This window comes from Centruroides vittatus, unplaced genomic scaffold (genome assembly GCF_030686945.1).
Source record: "Centruroides vittatus isolate TY-2023 unplaced genomic scaffold, ASM3068694v2 contig_361, whole genome shotgun sequence".
Lineage (NCBI taxonomy): Eukaryota > Metazoa > Arthropoda > Arachnida > Scorpiones > Buthidae > Centruroides > Centruroides vittatus.
Genome location: NW_027122185.1, coordinates 2,496,520 through 2,522,632, shown reverse-complemented (window position 1 = coordinate 2,522,632; position 26,113 = coordinate 2,496,520). Strand labels below are relative to the sequence as shown.

The 26,113-nt window shown below is 26.0% G+C and overlaps 1 protein-coding gene across 1 annotated transcript in view; it reads left to right on the top strand.

Annotated features, from left to right (window-relative positions):
• LOC136975024 (uncharacterized) overlaps nt 1-26,113 on the top strand; it is a 49,742-nt gene that overhangs the window by 12,737 nt on the left and 10,892 nt on the right. The window contains exons 2-12 of the mRNA XM_067270015.1: nt 2,648-2,811; nt 3,747-3,946; nt 9,337-9,466; nt 10,319-10,435; nt 15,197-15,256; nt 15,717-15,785; nt 15,860-15,964; nt 16,772-16,905; nt 17,011-17,660; nt 20,089-20,204; nt 23,774-23,820. Coding sequence (XP_067126116.1) covers nt 2,648-2,811; nt 3,747-3,946; nt 9,337-9,466; nt 10,319-10,435; nt 15,197-15,256; nt 15,717-15,785; nt 15,860-15,964; nt 16,772-16,905; nt 17,011-17,660; nt 20,089-20,204; nt 23,774-23,820 — 1,792 coding nt within the window. The remainder of the gene's footprint in view (nt 1-2,647; nt 2,812-3,746; nt 3,947-9,336; nt 9,467-10,318; nt 10,436-15,196; nt 15,257-15,716; nt 15,786-15,859; nt 15,965-16,771; nt 16,906-17,010; nt 17,661-20,088; nt 20,205-23,773; nt 23,821-26,113) is intronic.

Genomic DNA, 26,113 nt, shown 5'->3' with positions numbered 1-26,113 from the left:
AAATTTTGTTTGGAAGCATTACTAGTTGTATTATTTCTTGAGCTTGGTTCAATCTTTGATATGTCTATAGAATAAGCACATGGTTTATAGCTGGATTTCTTAGGGGTTTTAAAGGTCAATTTCTGTAATCCAACATTTTCTATAGTCCAACAATGGTTAGATCCCAAGGTTGCCAGATTATGGAGATTTAACCTATATTGAAAACACTAAATTAAATGAAACAATAACTTTGAAATCTTTTGTCAAGACATCAAATGCCTTTTTTTAATTCAAACATGAGGGATGTTTGTCTGAAAAATATTTTAATTCAAAGGTTTTCAGCTTGACAAAAGTATGAAAGTTGTTTAATTGAAATATGAAACTATTCTTTCTTCATTTAACATTTAAAATTAAATTGTTTAAATGAACTATTTAAAATTTATTTTTCATATATTGATGGAAAATAACAGTTTCATACAGTCTGTCATATACAGACAACAAATATAAGTCTAGTAAATAAACCAGAATAATACTCAGAACAGTTATTATTTATGCAATTTATCATAATACAGATTTTTAATTGATTGAATTAATATTTTAAAAAAATAACATTATTGAGACAGTTATTTCTTAACAGAAATATGCAGCTAAAATGAGTTAAAAAATCATCAGATATGCAGATTTACATATACGAATTAGATATTAATGCAGTTGAACAGGTTTATTATGTAACTATCTTTTGTTATTAGCATTATTATTAGACACTTAAATATGGTGGAAAAGTTGTATATAATTTATTTTAATATTAATGTGAAATATTTCTGTTATTCACAGAAATTTAAAATTATATTTTTGAGGAAGCTAAAAATTCTATATATTTTAATATTTAAATATACAACTTTTAGCAGTTATTTCTCTGAAATAGAAGAATAAATATTCCTGTTTTTCGAAATAAGTTATAGAATAAAAATGATTATATATATAAATTGTTAAAATTAAAATTGTTCTTTCTAGTTCATTAGAAACTTTGAACATTAAAAAATTAAAAAATTTTTATAAGCCATTTAAAAAATTGTTACTCGTTCTCTGTAAATAGAAAGTATTCATAAAAGATAAATTTTATAGAATCATTTCTACAATTAAATATAATTACATTTGTTTTTTAAATTTAAAGTAAAATATTTGTATTATTTATTATCTTTTCATCAATAATTATTTATTTAAAATATCCATTTTATTTTTACTATGCTGTATGCTTATAGGATTATCATGTGTTATATTCATATTGTCTATGAAATATTCATATTGTCTATGAAAATTAACATGTGTTTTACAATAAATTATATTATGAACCATATAAATGACTTTTTAAATATAAAATTGTTGCTTAAATAATTATTGTGTTTAACATCTGAAAAATTTTAATGATATGCTTGAGTAAATTAGCAGTTATGTAGTGAATGATGCTTTGCAATTAATAGACAAATACAGTATGTTCTATTTAATTTCTGATTAAAAAAAAAATAAATTTTCTTTTAATATAACTCTTTTCTTTCTTTATTTATTTCGGAGATTTTAATGTTACCTTTTGTTATGGATTTTTTCAGATAATATATAATAGATCATTTATTTAGGCTATAATTAATATTTAAATATTTGCATTGGATTTTTAAATTGCAAAGTAAGTCATTTATCATTAAAGTGAAAGTTCAATGCATCAAAAAAATTAATAGATTATTTTTATAATTTGTTATGATGTATTGTTTTTTACAATATAATAATTAAAATATTAGCATTTATAATCATTTGGAAAATAAATTATAGAAATTAAAATAATCTTATTCTTATTAAGTTTTATATGAAAGTACAATTTGGAATTTCTGTTACACTCCATTAGATAATCAAGGTCTTCCTTTTATCCAAGGATATAGTTAATAATTATTATATAATAGAGTAAATAAAATTACAATTTATTACCATAAATAACCATAAATTGACTCTGATATTTTAAAATATGAATAACATCATTTTAAATCTTTTTTTTTTTAATTAATCATAGGTATATGTGGAACGTAAACATCTTCAGAATAAAATTATTGGTTGATTTTTATTTTATACCATTAAAATTAAACTTTTTAAATAAATTTGTCCTTTACTTTAGTTGAAATATAATATTTAAAGCCAGAAAATCACATTTAATAAAATAAATCATTAGAATCATTAAAATTTTATTATTTTAACAATTTATTTTAAATTTCTGTAATATATACAATCTGAAACCAAGGTTTTAGAATGATAGTGTCAACCAAATCTATAATCTATTATAATTAATTAATAAATATTATGTGTTATATAATTTTCAGTTAAAATATTATTAAAAATAAAAATACAAAATCTGTCGGTGTGATTTTTTATTTATATTTTTTTTACATAAATGAAATACACAAATAAACGTAATTAGTAAAATTAAATTATTTAAAATATAAATATTTCAATGCAGAAAAGGTAAAATATTTTAAGAAGGATGAAAAATCAGGAAAAGCTGAGAATCAGACAAATGTTTTAGATATGTAATTGTAAGATTTATAATAGTAATTGATAATATAATATTTTATTTAAATTTTAATATTGTTCAGATATAATAATTTGTTGTTTATTAATTATACAGGATTAGATGATGTAGTTCAGCCATATGTCCAGTTTTTTCTAAACAACAATATAAATGGTTGTCATCTCTTAACACTTGTGTCAGATGATCTGACTCATTTGAATGTTATTAAAATTGGACACCAAGAAACTATCTTGGAAGCTGTGGAATTATTAAGACAATTGGTATGATTATTTTCTTTTTATTTGTGTGGGCTGACATTGTTATGAATTGTTACGAAGTTTAGTTAAGTACATTCACGATCAATTAAAATGAGTCAACAAAGACGATGATTCATTTTTTTATTACCTAATTAACAATTTTTTTATTTTTTGTTTTGAATTTTTTTTAATTATGCTAAAGAAATTACAATGGTAAACAGATATCAAAAACATCTTAGATTAGACCTATTTTTTAAAAATAATTTTTACTTGTAAAATTCCTTTCTCGAAATATATTTACAGTAGATGTATAATGTAAAAAATGTTTAAATATTTTCTAAGAAATTTTCTTTACAATAATCTGTTTTAGCTTAAGTGCTTTTGAAAGAAGTTGATTGGTCAAGTGGAAGCAGAAATATTTTCTTTTTATTTCTTTGTAGATTGCATTCCAAGTTTTTCTGTCTATATATATATATATTATTCTCAGAAATCATTGATATTTTTCAGCTTGGTTGGTGATAATGCATCAAAAATACAATTTTTTTTTATTTTAAAAGTTTATTAACTTTAAAAAAACTTTTTTCTAGAATTTGATTACATTTTTTTGCAATATTCAACATTTTAAAGATTTTTTGTAAGCAGGTTCTGTGAATTATTTTGAAAGTCTTAATTGATGAAATTATTTTTTTTCTTTTTTCTTTTGAATGTACTTTTCATTGCACAGTAAGATTTTTAAGACATTTCTATCTGAACAAATTTATTTTTCATAAGGAATTGAACTGATTATTCTGTTGTGTTACAGCATAATTTTAAATTAGGTTTTTATTACGTAATAATTTAAAAATAAGTTTTTAATGTATAAATAATCATTCAAAACTTAACTATTAAAAATTTGATATTTCATGACATTAATTTTTTTTATGATTTAGCACTAATTATATTGTTTTTTTTTCCTTAAGCACTATAATTTAACTTCAGAAAATCTACAGTCTTTGGCTTTGAAACTTGGATGTAAAGCAAGAAGTTTATGCAATAGTTTGAAACATTTGAATTCAATATTAGCAGAAAAAACCAAACAAGAACTTCTTTCAACAGAAACATTATCTGCAGTTTCTGATATTTTAGGTTTTGTTAAAATTCTCATTTCTTGGTTGGATAGGTGAGATTATTTTATGTATTTTTTTAAGCTTTATTTAATTTCTTAACTTAAAATTAAATCTTTTTCCTATTTAAATAATGCACTTTAAATAAAATCTGAATTTTTTTTTCTCTTAAAGTTAAATTTCACTTAAGTAGAAATTGTCTTTAACAGAGTATGGAAAAAGAAAGTAAAAACTAAATTATCAAATATTAACCAAAATTCTATCACTTTCAAGCTCTAATGCTCATCTTTAGCAACTCATTTGAAAATTATGTTTGTCATGGAAACAAAAAAGTAAAATATCTCCAAGGAAATGTCAACATTGTTGTTTACATTAGACTTGATATTAAAAGAAAATATTTATGTTTTTTCATTCTGCATTAAAAGCAATTTCTACTTTTCCATATTTAGGAGTTATTTCGCATTTTTAAATTTTATTAAATTTTACGTTAAATTAATATTAATTAAAATAATGTCTTTTGAGGCAACATTGAATAGAAGCACTTCAAGTACAATCATTCAATATTTGTTAAATTTATAATTTTTTGTATTCTTTTGTGCATTAAAAAATAATATTTTGATCTTATCAACAAAAACAATTATAACAAAAATCTAATGTTATATTTAATAGCTATATAACACAGAATTCAAACTTTTCTTAGAACAATCCATTAATTACATTTTTCTCTAGTTTTTAACATTGTCATTTGGTAAAGTCAAAAATATTTTTACAAAGTCGTAAGAAAAATAATTGTTTTTACTCATAGTTATCATTTGATAAATTTTAACAGTGTATTGCATTTTGCCATGTATTGAGTGATTGTAATTTAAGTATTCCTATTTAATGCTGTCTAGGAAGATAGATAGCAGTGTAAATGTAACTAAATTTGGTATGATGACTTTTCAGAACATGCAAAAGACATTTCCATTAAAAAAAAATTTACTAAACTGTACCACTGTGGTACTTTGGATTTAGTCCATGTGTTTTTGGTTGTGGAAGCATTTAAAAAGTGTGGTTTATCAAGAGTATGTTGCAAATTTGGCAGCCTTAAAAGACATTATTACACTGTATATGAGAAGCATCACAGAAGATCAATTACAGTTGGCTGTTGAACATACTGTTCTTTTAGAAGGGGACCACATTGAATAGTATCCTATACATTACTGAGATCATGTAGAGTATTAATATCTTGTACAAATAAAATGTTTGTTACTTATAGTGCTAACGATGCCATGGAGATGAGTTCTGTAAAAAAAAATTAGTACCAAAACTGTCTTCATCATTTCCTGAAATGTCACCATACCAAGTTTGGTTGCATTTGGATTGCTAAATAATTCTATAAATAGCTTAGAATAGGAGTATTTTAATTATAATCATCTAGTATTTTAGTTAATTTTAAGCAGAGCCATAGTATCAGAAGTAATTGATTTTCTTTGAATAGGGTGAATTGAAATTTAAAACATATTATATTATTATATATTATAAACTTATATCTTGAATATAACATGGACAAAATTCATCGGCTAATGTGGTGGATAGTATATTTCATGATAAGTTAAATATTCCAATTTTGCCGGTTGGTACACATCCAAATTCAAAGATCAATAAAATTTGAGTAAGTCAGGATTACATTACTGCAACAGAACTTCAGATTTATATATTTCAAACTTTAAACAATAGATCAAATTACTAGGAGACAACATAATCTTAATGAAAATATTGCAATAAAAGAAATTTTGTAATTTGATAAAATATATATTGCTTTAAGTAAAAATTAATTTTTTCATTTCTACTCCCATCATTTTTGATGAAATTTTTCTCATCATTATGTTTTGTAAAAAATCACTGATTTTACCAAATGGCTGACTGGTTATATTTCTTTTCTTGTCATTTTTCATGGGTAGCAACTTTTAAATACAGAAAAAATATATCTATTGCCTTTCTAATCCATAAAATAAACAAAAACTTGTTCTTCCTTTCTTCAAAAAACATACTTATATATAGGGAATTTTCACTTCAATAGAAGTTTTTAAAAACTTCAACATAAAGCAAATAACTAATGTAATAATTTAAAATATTTAAATTCAGCAATAACAGAAGGAAACTTTCAATAGAAATATAATGACCTTTCATTTTATTAAAACTATTTTATGCACTTGTTTTTTATTAAATGATTTTTAATATTAAAGTAAATAATTGATCTTAATTGCTTATTTTAAAATTGGAATTGCTCATAACTTATTTCCAATAATTAAAGCTAAATTTGGTCCTCAGACAATACACTCATTTTAACCTAAGAGGATATGATTCATTTAAAATATTGGAAAAATATATCCTAATTAACCATTATAGTTTATATGTTAATTAACTGTTTATTCAATTAATCATGATTGTGTATATGTTAATTAGCAATTTATTCATTTATTTTGAAATTATCTATAATATATTATGAACTATTTACTAAAAAAGTTTTTGCAGTTGTTTTAAAGAATGTTTCTTTTCTATATTATAAATTATTAAATGAATAAATTAATATTGCCAGAGTAAATAGGAAGAAATATATAGCTTTATGTAGAAACATTTGGTTGGCATTTATCAAATAATCAGGTTATTGATTGTTTATATTTGTATTATGTAGAAACTGAAAATTAGCATTAGTAATTTAGTTATGTAATGTTATTTAAATAACTAAATATTAATATTACAAATTGCTACTATCAGAATTATTTTATTTCTTTGATTATTATAAATTTGCAATTGTAATGCAAACAATTTTTGATGAAGGGTATTTCATAATAAGTCATCTGAACTAAAATAAAAGTTATTTTTCATAAGCACACTTTATTATCATATTTATAAGTAAAAGAAAACTTTATTAGAAAACAAGTTACTATTTGAATTATATTTAAAAAGACAAATAAATAGTGTATATATATATTTGAACTATAATATATGATCATTAATAAATGTAACTAAAGAATATATTTCCTGTTCCACTTTCTGTAGTGTTTTATTTTATATTATGTCTTAAAGAATTCCATTTTATTCTCTTATTACCTTTTTGAACTTTTCCATTGAAACCATATTTAGAGTCTATTAATGAATCTCTTTTAAATAAATTCAATTCAGAATAAATTTAGAACACCATATTTGATTTCAAATTTTTATTAACAATTTAATACAGTAAAATAAAGATTATCATTCTTTTTTATTTATAGTTTTTATTATTTATTTAATTTTTTAAATTAAAACACTATATAAAATTCATTTGATTATAATAATATGAAATAAATGTCTAGTTCAAAAAGCATTATATTTTATTTATATTTTCATATTTATCAGTCATTTTCTGGAATAAAAAAAAATTTTCCAAACCCAAAACTGAATTGTATGTGGCAGACATTTTTATGAATTGTACACATTGGTGCAACAGGAGAACACTGGTCACTTCTTGTAGCAGGAACTTCCAACTGCATTGCTTTCTGAGCATTTAAACATATACAAAATGTTCTTAACTTTAGTCATTGATCAAATGATCAAAAAAGTTGTGAAATTATGTAATAAGATAGAAATTTCAGTTAGTTTAAATAAGATTAAATGAAATGTAAATCTTCTCTTATTTTTAGGTATAAGTTGTAATAATTGAGAAATAAAAATTATTAACAACAAAATGAAAGTACAGTAAGATCCCGCTTAATGTGGGGGATATGTTCCTAGACGACAGAGCACTAAGCGAAACAGTGTTAAACGAGGTCATTTTAACATAGAGTATATAGGGAAAGGGGAACATGCGACCACAAATAAACAAATTTTACTATAATTTTAAATTATTTTTATATTAATTTGCATAATAATATATGTTAAATAACACATAAACATATGCACACAGAAATGTAAAGTTCATTTTTTGTGATGAAAAGCCTTGTTCTTCTGAAAATCTTGGTTTTTGTGATAAAGTCATGTAGTTTCATTTTTTTCTTTCCTTAAGCAAATGTCGGTAGCAAAAGATTGCATCCAAAATGCCTAGTTTTGCTTTTGTACTCCTTTCAAAATCTGGATCATTCATTACAATTTTATCAACGATTTCGGTTATCGTTACCAAATTTTTACTAAGGAAATCTGTATAGAAATTCTTTGGGTTCTTTGTTTTCACAATCTATTTTCCAGTTCTATATGAATTCCTTGTTCTGCCAGTTTTTGAAGGTCATTGTTGGTAAGGCTTTCACCAGAAACCTGCAGTTACTCCTCAATATCCTGCTTGTCTACATCTCTTAGTCCTTCTGAGCAATAGGCTCATCTCGTCGAGAATCCTTGGATACCTCCAACCATAACTTCTTCCATACTTCGTTCATGCATTTATCAGTTAATTCTTGCTAAGCGAAGTCGATATTTCCTATGGCATCCTTGATGTTATATTTTTTCCAAAATTGCACAAAACAAACATAGATTTAAGGGAAGTACAGCACTACAATAAATTGCTGCCTTTTGTTGATTGGTTTATGTTCGTAAATAATCATATTATATATGAATCAATGAAATGACATGATAATTTCAATCGGCGTAAATTTTGATTGTTTTTTTAGGCTCTGAGCAGGCCACATTATATCGAATCAGCATTAATCGAGGCAGCGTTAATGCTGATTCGATATAATGTGTACACTATGTATTTTTTAATTTATAGCTTATTTGTTTTGTGTGTGTGTGTTTTGCATATTATTTCACATTAACACTAAAAACCAGCACTTCATTATTATTAATAGTTAACAATAGTTACAATAAATTCTTTAAGATTTAATCTTCTTCAGAAGGAAACTACATATTTTCATTTATCATAAAATCCATAAAGAGATAATACAGAAAAGATAGAAAATTTGCCAATATTTGAGATTACATACGGGTTTTATATACAACTTTGTGTGCCAAGTGTAGTCTCCTGGAATTGACAGACCCAAAATTCAAAATCCTAACATATATATATATAAATTATATGAAAATGATAATATTATATGATATATTATCATATAATATTAATGAAAATGATTATATTATATGATATGATAATATGATAATATTTAAAAGAAACTGAAATAAATTGTTTTACTTGGTTGTTCTGTTTGATCATATTATATAAAAGTTAAATGGAATGATTTATAACACATTTAAAAAGTAAACAAAATTGTAATTAAGTTATTTATTCAAATAAGTAAATTTTATTTAATATCAATAGAAGTATTTATTTTTTTAATGTTTTTATAAATTATTTCATTTTATTATTTAAATTTAAATTTTAAATTTATTAATTATCTTTATTCTTATAAATTCTTTATTGACTTTGCAGTGATTAATTTCTTCAATATAATTTTTAAAATTTCTGTTCATAAAATATATCATGATTATTAAATTACAGATATCCATTTGAGGGACAAGATCAGTACAAAGCTGTTCGAAAGTCAATTCTCAGGTATAGCATTGAACTTGCATCTACTGCACAAAGAGATCAGTTTGCAGAAAAACCAACTGAAATAATTCAAAACAGTGTATGTTATAATTATATGATTTTTAAAATATTATTTTTATAAAATATACCTTAGGGTTTATAAAATATTACATTAGAGATAAAAATTTTATTATTGTTAGTCTTTTTGTTCATTGTATTTTATATTATTATTATTATTAATGCTATTCTAGCTAATAAATATGATATCAAAAATATCTTAATTTTCTTTTGTGTTTTTATAATCATGTAGAACTTCAACAATATAGTAATAAAGTATACATTTTATCTTTTGTAAAGTTAAAGCTTCCTCAATATAAATACAGACTCAAATTTTTTATTTTTTCAAATAGCACATAAGAATACATCTGTACTCTGTTTAAAGACTGAGGAAGACTATTAAAGATCAACAAGAGAAATATATATAATATACAGTTAAAGCCCATAAAGTGAATAAAGCTAGGATTAACTGGTTAATACTAACTTTATCCAAATCTTTTGGTTAAAGCAAGTAACAATCTATTAATTCTCAATTTTATCCATATAAAACACACTTCATCCAAGTCACATGCAAATAAAGTTGACATCATTTAAAAACAGATGGACAAACCTGGTTAATCCTAGCTTTTATATAAACAACAATCAACTTGATACATTAAAGTCTTCAAATTACCAAATTATTATTGGGCTATTATAGGCATAATTCCTTGCTTCTAGTCTGATTTTATATCTAATTATTAATTAGCTTTATAATTGTCCAATAATAATTTGGCAGTTTGTTTGGAGAGACTAATCCTAGCTTTATTTAATTCGTGGGCTTTAGCTGTAAAATGTATATGTATATGTAAATTTTAGTTTTATATTCTTATTTATTTATTCAAATTTATATTTTTAGTGTTACAATATTGCTGAACAATGTGATACTATTGTACAGAAATTTAATGATTCTTTAATTATTCAACCTGCATCATTAAATGTTGCTACTGTGAAAAAAAGAGCTGATGAAGATTTAGTGAGTATTTCTAGTGATATTTGAATTTTTTTAAATAAAAATAATATAAATAAATAGTTTAATATTATCAAATGTTTACTATTACTATATTTTAAAATAAAATATGATATAATATTTTAAAAAAATTTTTTCAGAAATATTTTTTTTGTGTTATAAGATCAATTGATTTTAATCTGTTTCATTAATATTAAAATTGTAAATTGAACTTTTGAATAAATGAATTTAATTTGATTACAAAACGTGTGAAAAGAAATAAAGTATTAAGTTCTAATTTTTTTAAATCTTATTGTTATTAATTTTTTTCTATTTTATATCACATATTTAAAATATGTGAATATAACGATGATAAAATACAACCTAAAATTTCTATAGGATTACTAATTTTTTAACAAATAATCATCTTATATAAATTTGTTTAGAAAATTATTTACAATAGAAATATTTTTAATATAAAACTTTATTAATGTAATTTTGTAGAAGAGACTTTATAGTCTCTTTTATTTATGTATTATTAATTCATTTATTTATATTTACTGTGTACAAAGAGCATGAACATTGTACTAAATAAAATATAAATAAATGTAAAATTTGCATGCATATTTTTATATGTAACTATGTAATTTAATATATGTCTAATAATTTATTATAATGTAATGATAAAATATTATACTCTAGTTTATATTATTATTGTTATCTGATGACATTCTATCCAAGAAATTCTGTAGAATTAACATTTTTTTATTGTTGATGAAAATCACATCAATTCACGAGTATCAAATATGCAACTGACATCAGTACTGGTTAGAAATTTAAGTAATGTGATATCAAAGATATTAAATTCTTAGCTTTTTCTCCTTGTTTTCATCTGATTTGTCTATAATTATTTATTTAAACTGTGATTTCTCAGCAGAATCATAATGAAAAGATAGCTTAATACATGTTATGCTTAGAGAATTAAAAGCTTGCTAATATAATAAAAAATGTTTTTTTTTGTACAGAATGACTTCATAATACCAATTTAGTTTTTAAAATTTAAATTTACTTTTTAATCAAGACAGCAAATCTACTTGAACTTGTGATTCAGTTTTAGCTGTTATGAATATGCAGTTGATTACATTAAAATAGTTGACTCGTTTAGAATGAATAAGAACAGGCTAAGATTTTTTCTTGTATTTTATATTTTTAAAATTAAAGTAATTTCTGACCCCATTGAATCATTTTTAAACTTTTTTTATTCCATATTCTTTGATCATAACACTTTTTTTCTTTACTTTCTTTTCCATTCCTTTATTCATTTCAGTTGTTCAAGCTGAAGATAAACTTCTGTATGTTTCATGCTTAACTATTATAAAATTTTTTATTGCTATTGCTAAATAAACCTGCTGTTTAGATTCAAACATTATTAAAATTGTGAAACATATGACAATTTCTCTTGAAAGTAACTGGCAATGCAGCTCCTACAGGAGAACTACAAATCCTAACCTACTAAATCTATCCTAATGAGAGAGAGTTTACATAACAAAATTATATTAACTGTGGAAGAAAAGAATTTTCTAAATTAATTATTAAAATATTAATTTAATTATAATTATTTGGCAAGAGATGGAATCTAATGCCTATCTCTAGTTTGGTACTAGAGGTAGACAAGCATCATTTAGCATTTAATTATTAATAGTAGTAGTAATATAGCTGGATATAATCTGGTAGTCATTTGACTTTTCTATAGATAAATACTTTGATTGCTCAAATTTATATTTTATTGCATTCAATCACTTCACAGAATTGCAATTAACAGATGAGATTTAACAAATGAATCTCCATACATGCTAGAAACAGTTTAAGAAGTCAAATTTATTCTGAATAAAATGTTTTATGAGATAGCAACATCTCAGTGTCCTTACAGATCAAGTTGGATTTGATGATGAGATGTTGCTGTTTCAAAAAATGTTTCATCCCAAATAAATCTGACTCCTTGAACTGTTTTTAGTATGTACAGCAATCTGTTTGTTTATCCATGAGATGAGATTTATTTTACCATGTGTTATTTTTAAACAAAATAAATAACACCTTTAACCATTCGGCAATGGAAAATGTTTAACAAGATAAAAAACGTTTTCGACCGTTTTTTAACGGCCATCTTCAGTTGAACCAATATTAAAAAAAACATTAAAATGGAATGTATGAAATACAAATTAAACAGAAACCAAAAACGTGCTTGCTCAGTTCATTCAACTTGCGCCTTCAGATTATCTATAAATAACTTACAAATAATGTAAAAAATAAATAAAGCCGCCACTGGGGGAACAAATGTTGATTACATTGTATTAAACTGCATTATTATAAAAAGATTTCCAGGCATAGGATAGCCCATCTGCATCCCTATGATTAATGCATCCTTTGCTTATGTGAGCCTTGTGTATCTCTATCTTTTCAAGATGCTTTACTGCTTGTTTGGAATTCGTGGTTCTAATAATTGAGACTTGATCCCAATATACCTTGACTTTCTGGTGTTTGGCGAAAGCTGCGAGCACTGTATTATCTATGTTCTTACTCACAGAGTATTTATGTTCATTGAGTCTTTGTTTTAACTGCTGCGTAGTTGCACTAACGTAAACAAGGTCAGAGTTGAAACGCTGATCTTTTATAGGTATAGAATATGCCCCTGGTAAATTATTTCACTTTTCTTTTCCTTATTGTTTCTTAGCATCCTATAGATCATTGGATTACATCGATATACTATTCGTAGATTATCTCTGTTAGCAACTCTCTTAATTATTTTGTTTAAAAAAGGGAAATAATTAAGAACTACTCTTCTTTCCTGGATCATTTTGGGAGGAAGTCGATTCTGATTCTGAAACTTCATAATAAGCTCGTCTACCTCTCTTATTTGGTAACCCTGCTGCATTGCTGTCTTCCTAATGTAATCTAACTCTTTATACGTATCATACACACTCATGCAGTGGGTATATGCCCATTTAATCCATGCATGAAATGCTGCATATTTAATGTGCTTAGGATCGATGGAATTTCTCGGAATAATAATGGGTTTATAAATAGGTTTGCAATAAATATCCATATTTATCCATATTCTCCATATTTCTCCTTCTTTGCACGTGATAGATAGACTGAGGAAGTTAATATTATCAGCACTCTCTTACTCTAAACCCAATGTCAGACCATATGGGTTATTGTTGACTGTGTTTAGAAAACATTGCGCGATGTTATCATTTCTTCACAGAATGAAAATATCATCCACGTATCTGGAGTATAATATTATGTCGTTATGAAAAATGGGTAGGATGCTGCTTTCTAGCCGCCGCAAGACTATTTTGCATAGGACAGCAGACGTCGGGCTACCCATTGGCACCCCTCTTCCTTGTAGGTATGTCCTTCCTTCAAACTCGAAAAATGATGTATAGCAAAACCAAGTCGGCCAGCTCTAAAATGTTTTTGTGGTATTTTCTTGCATTTTTGATGTTATTAAAAAGGAAGTTTCTTAATGCACAAAAACACAGCAGTAATTTTATTGAAGGGTATAATGCCTTATAATCCATCACAGTCATATATTCTTTATCTTTAAGAGAAATGCTACTCAGCTTCTCTACCAATTGTATCGAGCTTTTAATGGAAAAGGGAGATTCCTGCATCTTAGAGCTTATAAACTTGACAAGATGTTTTTCAATGCAGAAAGTAGGAGAATTGCATTTTTCAATAACCGGGCATAACTGGTAGCATGGCTTGTGCATTTTTCCAAAAGCAAAAATTCTGGGGCTCTTGGAGCCTGAATAGTTGCATTCTGCATTCGTAAGAGATGAGCCAATGGGGTTAAGGTGAATTTCTTTACCCTATGCTGCAAAGAATCCAAGTAGTTATTAGGTGCTGTACTACATTCCATGTTTCTGATGTGTTCTTGTAGCTTCCAGTTGTAGGAATCCCGTTTGATAAGTACCACACCTTTGGATTTATCTGCTCTCGTAAGTACTACATCGTTCTCCTGTAGCCACTGCCGTGATTCCCTAATGTAGCTTTGAAACCGTCTTGCATCCAAATTAACTTTTCTTTCACATGCCGTACGGAATCTTGTTTCCCATCATATGTATTTCTGATTAGTGGGGTTAATATCTTTAATAACTAGCTCAATATTAGGAATAATGCTCTCCGGTTTTGCAGCAGGAGCAGGAGCAAAGAGTGGGCCAAATTTTAATGCCTCTACAATACATTGTGGTGGGGTAACATTATCCCATGCTGTTATAAACAAGCCTTCTATTATGCACAGCTTAATGTTCTGGCATTGGAATATCCATTTGAGCTTAACGTATGTACGTTTTAAAGTTCTTTCATACGAGCATGATAAACTAATAACCCTATCGTTGATCTCCCTTAGAAGTGCCGGGCCTCTTTCATAAAGCTCATCCTCAATTTTTATGAGTTTGTGCAATAACTTGTTAAACATTTTTCATTGCTGGATAGTTAAAGGTGTTATTTATTTTGTTTAGATAATTCCAGTATAAGTTCTTGTTTTATTTAGTTATTTTTAAATTTTGGGTTTTATTTGAGCCCTGCTATTCAAATGCTATGAAAGGATGTATTTTCATACTATCAGTGTATTAGTATTTCATCATAAAACTGTTAAAAATGAATGAAATAAAACTAAAAATATACAGATTAAATTTATTTAAAACTTACAGATTATTCTAATAAAATCAGTAATAAAGAACTTTTGAAATAATTTATTATTAATGAAATTATGTATTTTTGTAGGGCATCCATATTCATTCTTCTTATTCTGGAATTCATATTATTGGTGCTATCAAATTTCAGGTAATACTTCTGTTTGTTTATCAGTATTTTCAAAGTACACAATAAGTTAAACAAAACATTCTTAATTTTACAAAAATAATACTTAAAATTATAATTTTATTTTACATTCCTAGAGATTCAATTAAAAATATATTCATAATAGATTTTATTATTTTAAAACTTTCTGAAAATAATTTTTTAGCTTGAAAAAGTCAAAATGATTGAAACTTCCAGTTCTAATAGAATAAGAGAAACCAGAAACACTCAAAAATACCTGTTTTGAATATTTAAGCATTAACTTCAATAAAGCATAGTTTTCATATAGTAAAAAACACTTCAGTCAGAAATAATGATTTTTTCACATTTAAAAACAGAAAATTGTTATCATTTATAGTGAATGTTATTCTAAGTAATGCTTTTTATTATTTTAAAATAAACATATTTTATCAAAAATAACAATTTATTCTTCAAATTTTTCTAGAGTCCAGCATATCGATGTGGAAAAATTTCAGAAGGTGATGAAATTATTCAAGTGAATTACCAAACTGTGGTAAGAATATTGCTTAATTTTAACCATATACAAGCCTAATCAATATAATTTTAAAATAAATCATTAAATTTTAGGTTGGATGGCAATTGAAAAATTTGGTATGTGCAACAAGGGAACACCCGAGTGAAATACATTTGACCATAAAGAAACGACCTCATCATTCTAGTGTCTTAGAGGAAGTAAGTTTATATGTTGTTCAAAATTTTTAAATATTTTTATCATTATTTTTATTTTTACAAAATATTTATAAAACAAGGCATAAGGAAGAATATGTGAAATGCTGTGATATGATGATAACAGAAGAATGACACATATTACACTACTCACAATAAACACAAATTAAGATGAACAAAAACTATCAGTTGAATACAGGTGGCCAGCATTTATACAATTCAGGAATGAAAAATCATACAGATAGAATAATTTACATAGATTTATTAATGCAGAAAAAAAGATGCTTTTTATTTTCAGCAATCAGATGTCCAGAGTCCAACATTCAATGCATCTTGTTTTCTGACACTACAATAAATTTAAGTCTAAAATCTATTCTAACAATAAATAATTGAAAACTGTATGATAAATGTTTTCAATACAGAATACAAAATACCTCATTTTGAGATTGTTTTAAATGCTTTCAAGATGAGATCTGATCTCAAAACATTTATTATGTGATTTTCAACAGACTTATTTATTATAAGAAGATAGAATATCAGATGTTAGAATATCAGTTTGCTATAATATATGTATTTGCAGAATGTTTTATAGTTAACATGATAAAAAATCAAAATATTATTTAAGTTTAAATGTTAAACTTAATGTACACTTTACATAAATCTATTGTTGTCTTCAAAACTACATTACTTAATATAATTATTTTCAGTTTTTATTAGGAAAAATTTTAAAAAGTAATACATGAATATATATATATATATATATATATATATATCTAGTTACTTATTATTCTTCTTATTATTATAACATTTTAGATTAAAACAATATGGCCATGTCGAATTCCTTCAAAGAGAACTGCATTTCGCAGAATGAACAAATGGTCAAAGTTTACTTCTACACAAATACCAATTTCAGAAGTCTATCCTTCTAATCCATCTTCCAAGGAAACGTAAGCTATTACGGAATTATTCGTTTCTTAATTATATACTGTCTGCATAAGCAAAACTATAATTATTTTATTACTAAAAGAGTAATAAAACAATTTTTTTTATAGAGAGATTTTGCAAGAAACAAATACTGATACTTTATATCCACTGGACGGAATAAGTCAGTCCATTGTTCAACATAAAAATTTCAATAGTGCATTTAAACATAGAGTACGAATTAATCGAAGAGCAACTATTGATAGTATACCTTATATCCCTAAACATTCTTCTATTAGTAATATTGAAACAGAAGAAAGTACCAAGACTGAAAAAAATAATCTTAAAGAAAAATATGCAACCTGTAATACAAAAAAGAATGGAACATCAACTAATTCTTTGTGTAATACCCTATTACAATCAGTTGACTGTAAGTTTGGTAGTACAGATAGCGATAAATGGAATAGAAAAAATGATAAAGAATTAATACCTATTAAGACTGACAATAAATCACCAGCAATGAAGTACATAGAAACACATCTTCATCAAAATCCTACAGTGCTCAATTCAGAGAATGGTTATAGTAGTGATAGTAGTAGTTCTGAAGTTTCTTTAGAAACTCAGAATGTGCATAATTCAAAAGCAAATCATCTTTCTTCATTGGAAAATGCACAGAATTCATCAACATCCCAATTTCAATTAAAAGGGCAGCAAAACATTCATAACTGTATTTCCAAAGATCTGGATTTTAAAAATGATGTTTTAATGTCAACTGTAAGAAGTAAGTTGAATTTATTTTTATTCCAATGAAATTTTTAGAATATTTAGGAACATGTATTTCTACAATTGTATATTTTTAGGTTTATTTCATTCTTATATTAAAATAATCTTTAATTAATTTAGAAGCAATAATTAAATTTTTATTTAGAAACTAATATACTGTATACTGCAACAATAAATAACTCTAACGTATTGTCTCGTTTGATAAATTGTTTGAAGATTATTAAAATCAAAATAATTTGTTTAAATCTTGATTGGAAAGTTTGAAATTAACTGGTGATTGCAATTAAAAATTAATTTATCCGATGTCTGCTTATATTAGGGATTTTTAATTGTTTTGCAGAGAATTAAGTTAATATTAGGTAACAGTTTTTATTTTTCATAGTATATTAATATTTTTATTTAATATTGTTATATTTTGATGATCTGGTAAAAAAATTAAAATTTTATCTCTTTAGGAATGTAAATTCATAATCTCGAAGTTATGATTGTCGACAACATAAATATTCAGTAATTATTCCTAAATCATTTTAATATCCATATCTGAAACAACTCTTTGATTTATAAATGAAATTAACCAATACCATTTATAAATCAAGAAGTTGTTTCTGAAAACTGATTTTGCTATATAGTTTAATGGCTACTTTGAATTTCAAAGATTGATTTCTCGATTTCGGAATTACATGAGAAATTTGATTTATATTCAATAGAATGAATTGTAAATGTTTTGTGGATAAGTTAGCATTTATTTTATTATTTTTATTTATTTATTTTTTGTTTTAGAAAACAGTTTTTGTTATATTCAAACAATATTATAGATATAAGCGGTGCTCTTGTTTCTAAAAAAAAAAAATTACTGCTAGTAAATTACTGAGCAACTTCCAGTTCTACATATCAGCTATTAGTTCTTTTCCATGCTATCTGCCAGTATATCATACTGGTGCATTCTGGCTGAAAAATAGCCTTGGATATAAGAGAAAAATGGTTTTTATGTATTATTTAAAATTTTAAACTTTAGTTTATGTTCTTTATTCTGTTTGTGTAAACCACTTAACTTTTTCATTTAATATTAAAAAAATTAGAGGAAAAATTGTATCTTTAAAAATTTTTTCTATGATAAATTTCTGAACTTTCATTATAATAAGACAATTTTATACTTTTTTTAAATTAAAAAGTGATTTTTTTTTTTGAGGTTTTTAAATTATAGACATTTTACTTGTTTATTTGGCTCCACATAAAAGTGAATTAGACTATAAGTTCATTACTATATATCAGGGGTGGGCAAGCAAGAGTTCAGTGGGAGCCAAAATGTAGGTTTTTGCAAAATGCATGGGAGTCACAGTTCTGTACCGCCGTGGTGGATAGTATAGTAACACGTGGGATTTTATTATATAATATAAATATAATATAAAACAAATATTGAATTTTTTTAATAAACATATTTTCACAAAATTATAATAATAAAATTGTAAAAATAATAATAAAAAAACAGAAATTTCACCTTTCAGCAAGAGCCGCACATATCTCAAAAAGAGCCACATTTGTCCGTGTCTGCTATATATATACGTACGTGCATGTTATTTTAAATTTACTTAAAACATTTGATTTTCAGTTAAATTTAAAAGTTCTTTACATTTTAACCATTGGATTTTGAAGCTAATGATGATCCAATTTGGAATAAGTTTATCAAGCATATAACATACTAATTATTTTGATTTGTATGTTTTTACAAATATAAAATGACTCAGTGCCAACAATAGACATTGGAATCAAACTTTAAGCTATCCCAATGTATTAATATATTATCTTTGTTAATTCCTTTTTGAGTTTTAACAGTTTAATATATTTGTTAGATTCTTTTATAGTTGATTAGACATTGTTTCTTCATTATTTGAACAAATTACAAAAATGAAATGTGTTTTTGTAAAGTTCAATTTATTGTAATTATTATATTATTAATTCTATCTTTCTCCTGTTAAGAAGTGATTTATATTCTTCATTTTTCTATTTTTCATTTTCATGAGATTTCTATCAAGTTTCCTATCTAATTGGACATCTATCTTGGTTATCAATGTCCAAATTTTAATTTTAAATAGAATGAATTATTTTGAATTATAAAACTTATTTTAATAATTTTAGTAACAAACTATGATTAATTATTGTGATATTGTTTCATATAAAATAATTATATTAGCAATTGAATTTGATTTTAGCTCACTGGTTGTTAAAATCAGAATTATGGCATTTTAAATTTTTTAAATGCAGTATTTTATTGTTTTAAAAGTGATGAAATAAGTATACTTGTGTTTGTTTGAAAATTTTAACATCTTTTGTATAATAAAAATAAATACAGATCAATTATGAGTAGATCTTATTTTCTCTCTTCTCACAGAATGTATTTATTTAATAGAAATTTTTTAATTCTGTAGATGAAGAAAATAACAAAAATACTGTTGAATTACTTGAGAGTGAAATAAAATCTACTTATCCTGCACCTGTTAAGCAAAATATTAGCAACTCAAATTGTACTGTGGATATACAAGAAGTAAGTATCATTTTAAGTAAAATTTTATTTTAACATTTCTTGAATATTAATAAATAAATAAATGTAAAAAATGGAATGAAATTTGTAATTTGAGTAACTAAAAATATAAAGTTACCTAAGGAAAGTAAAAAATTAATAACTTTATTCAGCAATACTAAAAAATAAACAAATTTTATTTATTTATTTTGGTTACAATGGGATGGCATGATGTTGGGGTCACTGAGTTTGATCAAACTTGTTGAGAATATAGTTCATCCCCAACGACTGACGTGTCAAGCAGTAAGGTGCAATACTCAGAATTAAACAAGAAAATTGAGGGTTGAAAATTGCAAATCATTTAAAACTATTAGAATTTTCAACATTTATAGAGCAACTGATGGCTAGGTGGGGGTGTGCGAGTTTCATAATGATGAGGTTGGTGTTTTAAATCTCATTGGTATCAATTTACTTTTTTTTCCCTAAAACTATAATTTTTATTTTATTCTTGGAATTTTTTAATTTATTATATTTATTTTTGAATATTCATGTACACATGACTATACATCATACTAGCATTTATTTATAATTTATCTGGGAAGACAATAAAATATAAAGATTATCATTATCCAAAGCCAATTTTGTTAATAAAAAAGACATTTTTATTAACATTATTCAATCTGTTTGCTTTCCGGTAGCACAGTTTTGTGGATGACAATTGTTATAGAAGCTTGTGAAACAAACATCTCTGCAGTGTGCACATTGATTAAATTCAGATTTTTCCAAAAAGATTTACATGTCACTGAAAAAACCAACTTGATTAATGTTTAAAATCACTTCTCCATTATGAACTAATTTGGAGGAGAATCATACCATATTACATTTGAAAATATCAGAGTGCTTAATATTTTTTTCTATTGCATTTGCAACTTCCAAAATTGATGATGAACTCTTAGTTGTTATTTAGAAGGATGCTTCCACAATATGTAATTTTTGTAATAGTGTCGTGTAATGATTCTTCTGCAGAATACATTTCTATGCTATTGATGTTTGCATGAGATATCATCTTTTCATTCTTTAGCAAACAAAGATATAATTATAGGCACATTTAGGTTAAACAATAACTTTGTTGCCAGAGTAAGTAGTGTGAGGACCACCATTTCCTCCCTCCAGAAATACCTCAATGTTAACATTTGTAATATATTATTCTATTTCAAATTATTCTATTTAATATTTCTTTTTAAAATTATTCTGTTTCAAAATTATCCATGTCAACATTTGTAATATAATAATACTCACGTAATCATTTATTTTTACCTTTTTTTTATATTCATGTGAATTTTGATTGTATTTCAAACAACAACCGAAGTTGTAAGAGGAAATTCGCCTATTTTACCAATCTAGGGACTCCCCTTTTCTAAATTTTAATATTTAAAACGATTAGAATAAAAAGTTTATTATCCAAATCTCACAACATGCCAAGGGAAGAATGAGAAGCAATCAATGAGTAATGATGAGGACTGCCCCAAAAACAAGATGAGTCACATCGACTCAATGATGACTCTGCAAGGACTAAATGTCATTACCAAAGAAAAACAACAGAAGACAATCATCTCAGAAGACAATCATGCAATGACAAAACCGCAAATATATCGTCACCTGATGATGACACCAGAAATGAATCATCACTGATGACAATTTTTTTCCATGCTGAAAATATTTAAAAGGAGAACTCCAGCCCGACAAAATTCAGAGAGAGAGAGTGTGTAATTCCCATACTCAAGAAGCAGTATAATTCCCATACTCAACACGGGAGTATCACCTTCATTGTCAGAGAGACAGAGATTCTCACCAGTATAGTTTTCGTGCTCAAGACAGAGTATAAGTGAGAGCAGACCCAGGACAACAAAACAGAGAAAATAGACCAAAGACGGTCAAACCGACACAGGACTTAAGCAGCCCAAAAGTTCAGTCCCATCCAGGCAGTAGCAGAACAGTACAAGCAAGAAAGAGCAAGAGAGAAACAGGATCAAGAGATTGACCAACTGTCGAAATAGACGAAAAAGAAGACATCTTGTTTAAATGGTATGTTATGAGTCGCGTAGTTCGAATACCCCCCGTTAGGTACCCCCCTCGTTGTATAGTTAAAGATAGGCGGATTTCCAAAGATAGGATTTGATAACTCTGTTCTGAACTTTCAGTTTTTTTTTGATAATAAATTCCTTTTAATTATTTATATCTGACTCTGTATTCTCCCTCCTGAGAGGCTCATTCCTGGACTCCAGAGTGACTCTTACCCTCGCGCCTTAGTCATTTACTTTATCCCAATCGGTGGTGTGTCCGATAAAACACACCTGGTGGCAGGACCCTATCAAAAATGTACGTAAGAAAACATCTTGACGGCCCGAACCCCACAGTAGGTACTGTATATGAAAATACAGAAAATGTTTTGTTTTTAAATAAATATTGTTAGATAGCATTTGTAAATTGCTTTTGACATCACTTTGTTACTTAAAACAGATTGATTTTATTGTTTTATTACCCTGTTTATTGTACATTTGTAATTTTCTAAAAATTATTTATGTCAGTATGTTTCACTGTGTTTTCTTACTAGATAAATAAAATAATTAATACTGTACTTAATTTTCATATTGGGCAACATCACTTCAATATCACGCAACATCAATTCATAAAACGTCTCTTAAAATGCTGTAGCACTTGGAAAATTTTAAAGTATTTTATAATAACTACGAGGGTCATTCTAAAAGTAAAGAACGTTTGTTTCTCTAGATATTTTTATTTAAGATAATGAAACAATACTTATTTTACAACACATATGATAACTTAGCTATTTTTCTACATAGTCACCATACAAATTTAAACATTTGTCTTAGCGTATCACCAGCTTTTCTATGCCTTCTGCACACTCAGTTACCACCAAGTTCTTGAACCAGTCATTAACGGCCTCTTTCAGTTCGTTGCCACATCCATAGTGATTCCCGGCCAAAAAATCCTTTAATTTTGGAAAAAAGAGGTAATTACTCAGAGCCAAGTCCAGGCTATAAGGAGAAAACTTCCCACTTAAACTGCTGAAACAAGTTTTTCGTCAATGCAACAGCATGCAGACATTCGTTATCTTGAAGAAGCACAATGTCTCTGGACAACAATCCCCACCATTTGCTTTGAATGGTGCGGCGTAGCCGGTGAAAATTTACGGACAGAAAACCTCGGTCATCTGTCTGTAAATTTTGATAGGGCGGTCTTTTTTCGCATTCAAAAAGCGTATTACGCTACGAACCTCACACTTAGCGGAATCTTTAATTTTGTCACACATTTCAAAGTCACACTATAAACAGTAAATGATCATTGCAGCTAGCTGTTAGTGTCAAATTGGTGCGAAAAAATGGAAAGGTCCATGACGCAACAGTGAGGGGGTGATGAGAGAACTGCGCAGCTCGTCAGATCAAAACGTTCTTTTCTTTTAGAATGACCCTCGTATTTATTTTATAAATTTTCCTATTTATAGTGTTTTTAAAATATATGATAAATTTACTTCTGATTATTGTTTTTATTTACTATTACAATTTTTTCAGAACTTTATAATCTGCCCAGAATTGGATGATAAAAGTAATAATGCAAAGTATGTATTGTCTTGAAATATAAAAATGTATTCTAGTTTATTTGTGGTAATATTGCCAACTTCATATTTTTAATATTTTTGTTTTTTGTGTTTTTTGTTATATTTTTTCATTATTTTATTCATTTTCATAAAAAATTTATTTTTCATAAAGTTTACATATCATAATTTTAACAAAATAAAACACTTATTAAATTAATTAAATTTTAAATTGTTTAAATCCATTTTTAAAGCTTCCATATTGAAATATTAAATTCATGAGAGTGAGCAAAAAGTATTTGCACACAGGCATTATTTTGCATAAGTAAACTTGCAAAGCAGCTATAACAAAATAAATTTAACCATTGAATTACTTTTATAATTAATATCCACATACATGTTTTATTTTTGACTTTATCTGAGGAAATATATCTGTAAAAGTAAAATAGCATTTTCCTCATGCCAAAAAAGTATTTGCACACAGAGCTATTTTTACAACAGTTAAATATATTACAATATGCAGATTACCAGCACATAATATGCCTATATGCCCATACTATTTAAGAGATGCGTCCTACAACTGTTGGAGCAGGAATTTGGCTAGTTTCAGTTGTCATTGTGACTGAATTTTCTGTCAGTATGAGAGAGGATTATGGTCCAACTGGATTACAATTTAAGTTATTGGAGAAATGTTAAAATGTTAAAGAAAACAGAATGTGATAGCATAGAAAATAAAGCAGGAGCTGGACATCCCAGGAAGCTATAATAAATGCAAGGCAGGAGGCATGTATTAGGCATGTATCTAGATGTCACTTTTACATCAGGGATCATAGCCAAAACATATATCAACAAAACAGCTAACTTCTGGGAAAATGTTTTATTTTTTGACAAAATCAAGTTTAGTATTTTTGGTTCAGATAGGAAAAAACTAGTGGAAAAAGTCCATGGAAGCTGTGGAGGCACCACTTCCCTTGTATTTTCTAAAATATAAATACATATTGTGCAATTATTTTCATATTCTAATGTACTTTGAATTAATTAAAATTAATATTTTATTATAACTGCATTATGTATTTTATTACAAATTTCTATATGTGTGAAAAACAATGATAAGATTGCTATTGTATACTCTAATATAAATTCATATATGCATATTCCCAATTAAAGCACTGTATTGTTGAATATGGGACAGCTTCTACAGAGAAAATATCTGAATCATGTAAAGCAGCCAGATTACACACATTCGTGCATGCTCTTTACAGAGCATTAACCTCTCGCAGTTTAACTCATGAATGATACATATCAAAATATCGTATAATGCTTCCAATGATTCCATTCATTAGCCACTGGTAGGGAGCTATTTGACTAAGTGGACTGTTCTAAGATTTTGTTATTTTTATGTTTGTTTCTTTACAAAGCTATATTTAATTATAATTATATTATCTTTACAAAGCTATATTTAATTATAATTATATTGACATAAAATATTTAGAATTTTTATCACTTTTATATGTTAATAATTTTAAATATTATGAAAAACAATTTTCCAAATTTCCAATGAGGTTATGATTGCCTTATAACAAAAAACATACTCAGAACTCCCTCAATCATTTGACTTAAACCTTATAGAAAATTTGTGGATTTATCTAAATTACTTAGTGAATTGCAATATTTATATTCATGTCCAGATTACATTGCCAAGTCACTCTTAGACATAAAAAATAATATACCAGTAATTAATGACGATCTGAACAATGATGTATTAAAAAATTTATATTATTTAATATCATTAATTTTCATGGTGCCATCAATGAGTGTGTCTGTTGAGTACAGTTTTTCAACCATGAATTGAAATGATACATTTGAAAGGAACACTCAGTCAGAGGAAAGATTGTTGTCACTAGTGTTTCCTTCAATAGAAAAAGAACTTTTAAATACTTTGGTGGAATCGACAACAAGCAATTTTTATGATAAAGTAATTAACGACTTTGCAGAAAAAAATTTCCAAATAGTTAGTTTACAAAAAACAATAAAAACAAGTTCTTATATGTTTATTTTGTGTCAATTTTGTATTTTAGAATTAAAATAAATGAACTGTTTATATTTGTCATTTCCAATATTTGTTTAAAATTTTTATGGAAACACAACTTTCCTATCATCAAATGTCACGGCACGCCACTGGAAAAAGCACGTATGGCAAAAACCAAACATTTCCCTACAGACAAAAACTTTACAGCCAACTATGAAACATGGATGTGGTCTTGGAATGGTTTGGGGATGCATAGCATCTAATGGAGTTGAAAATTTGGTATTTATT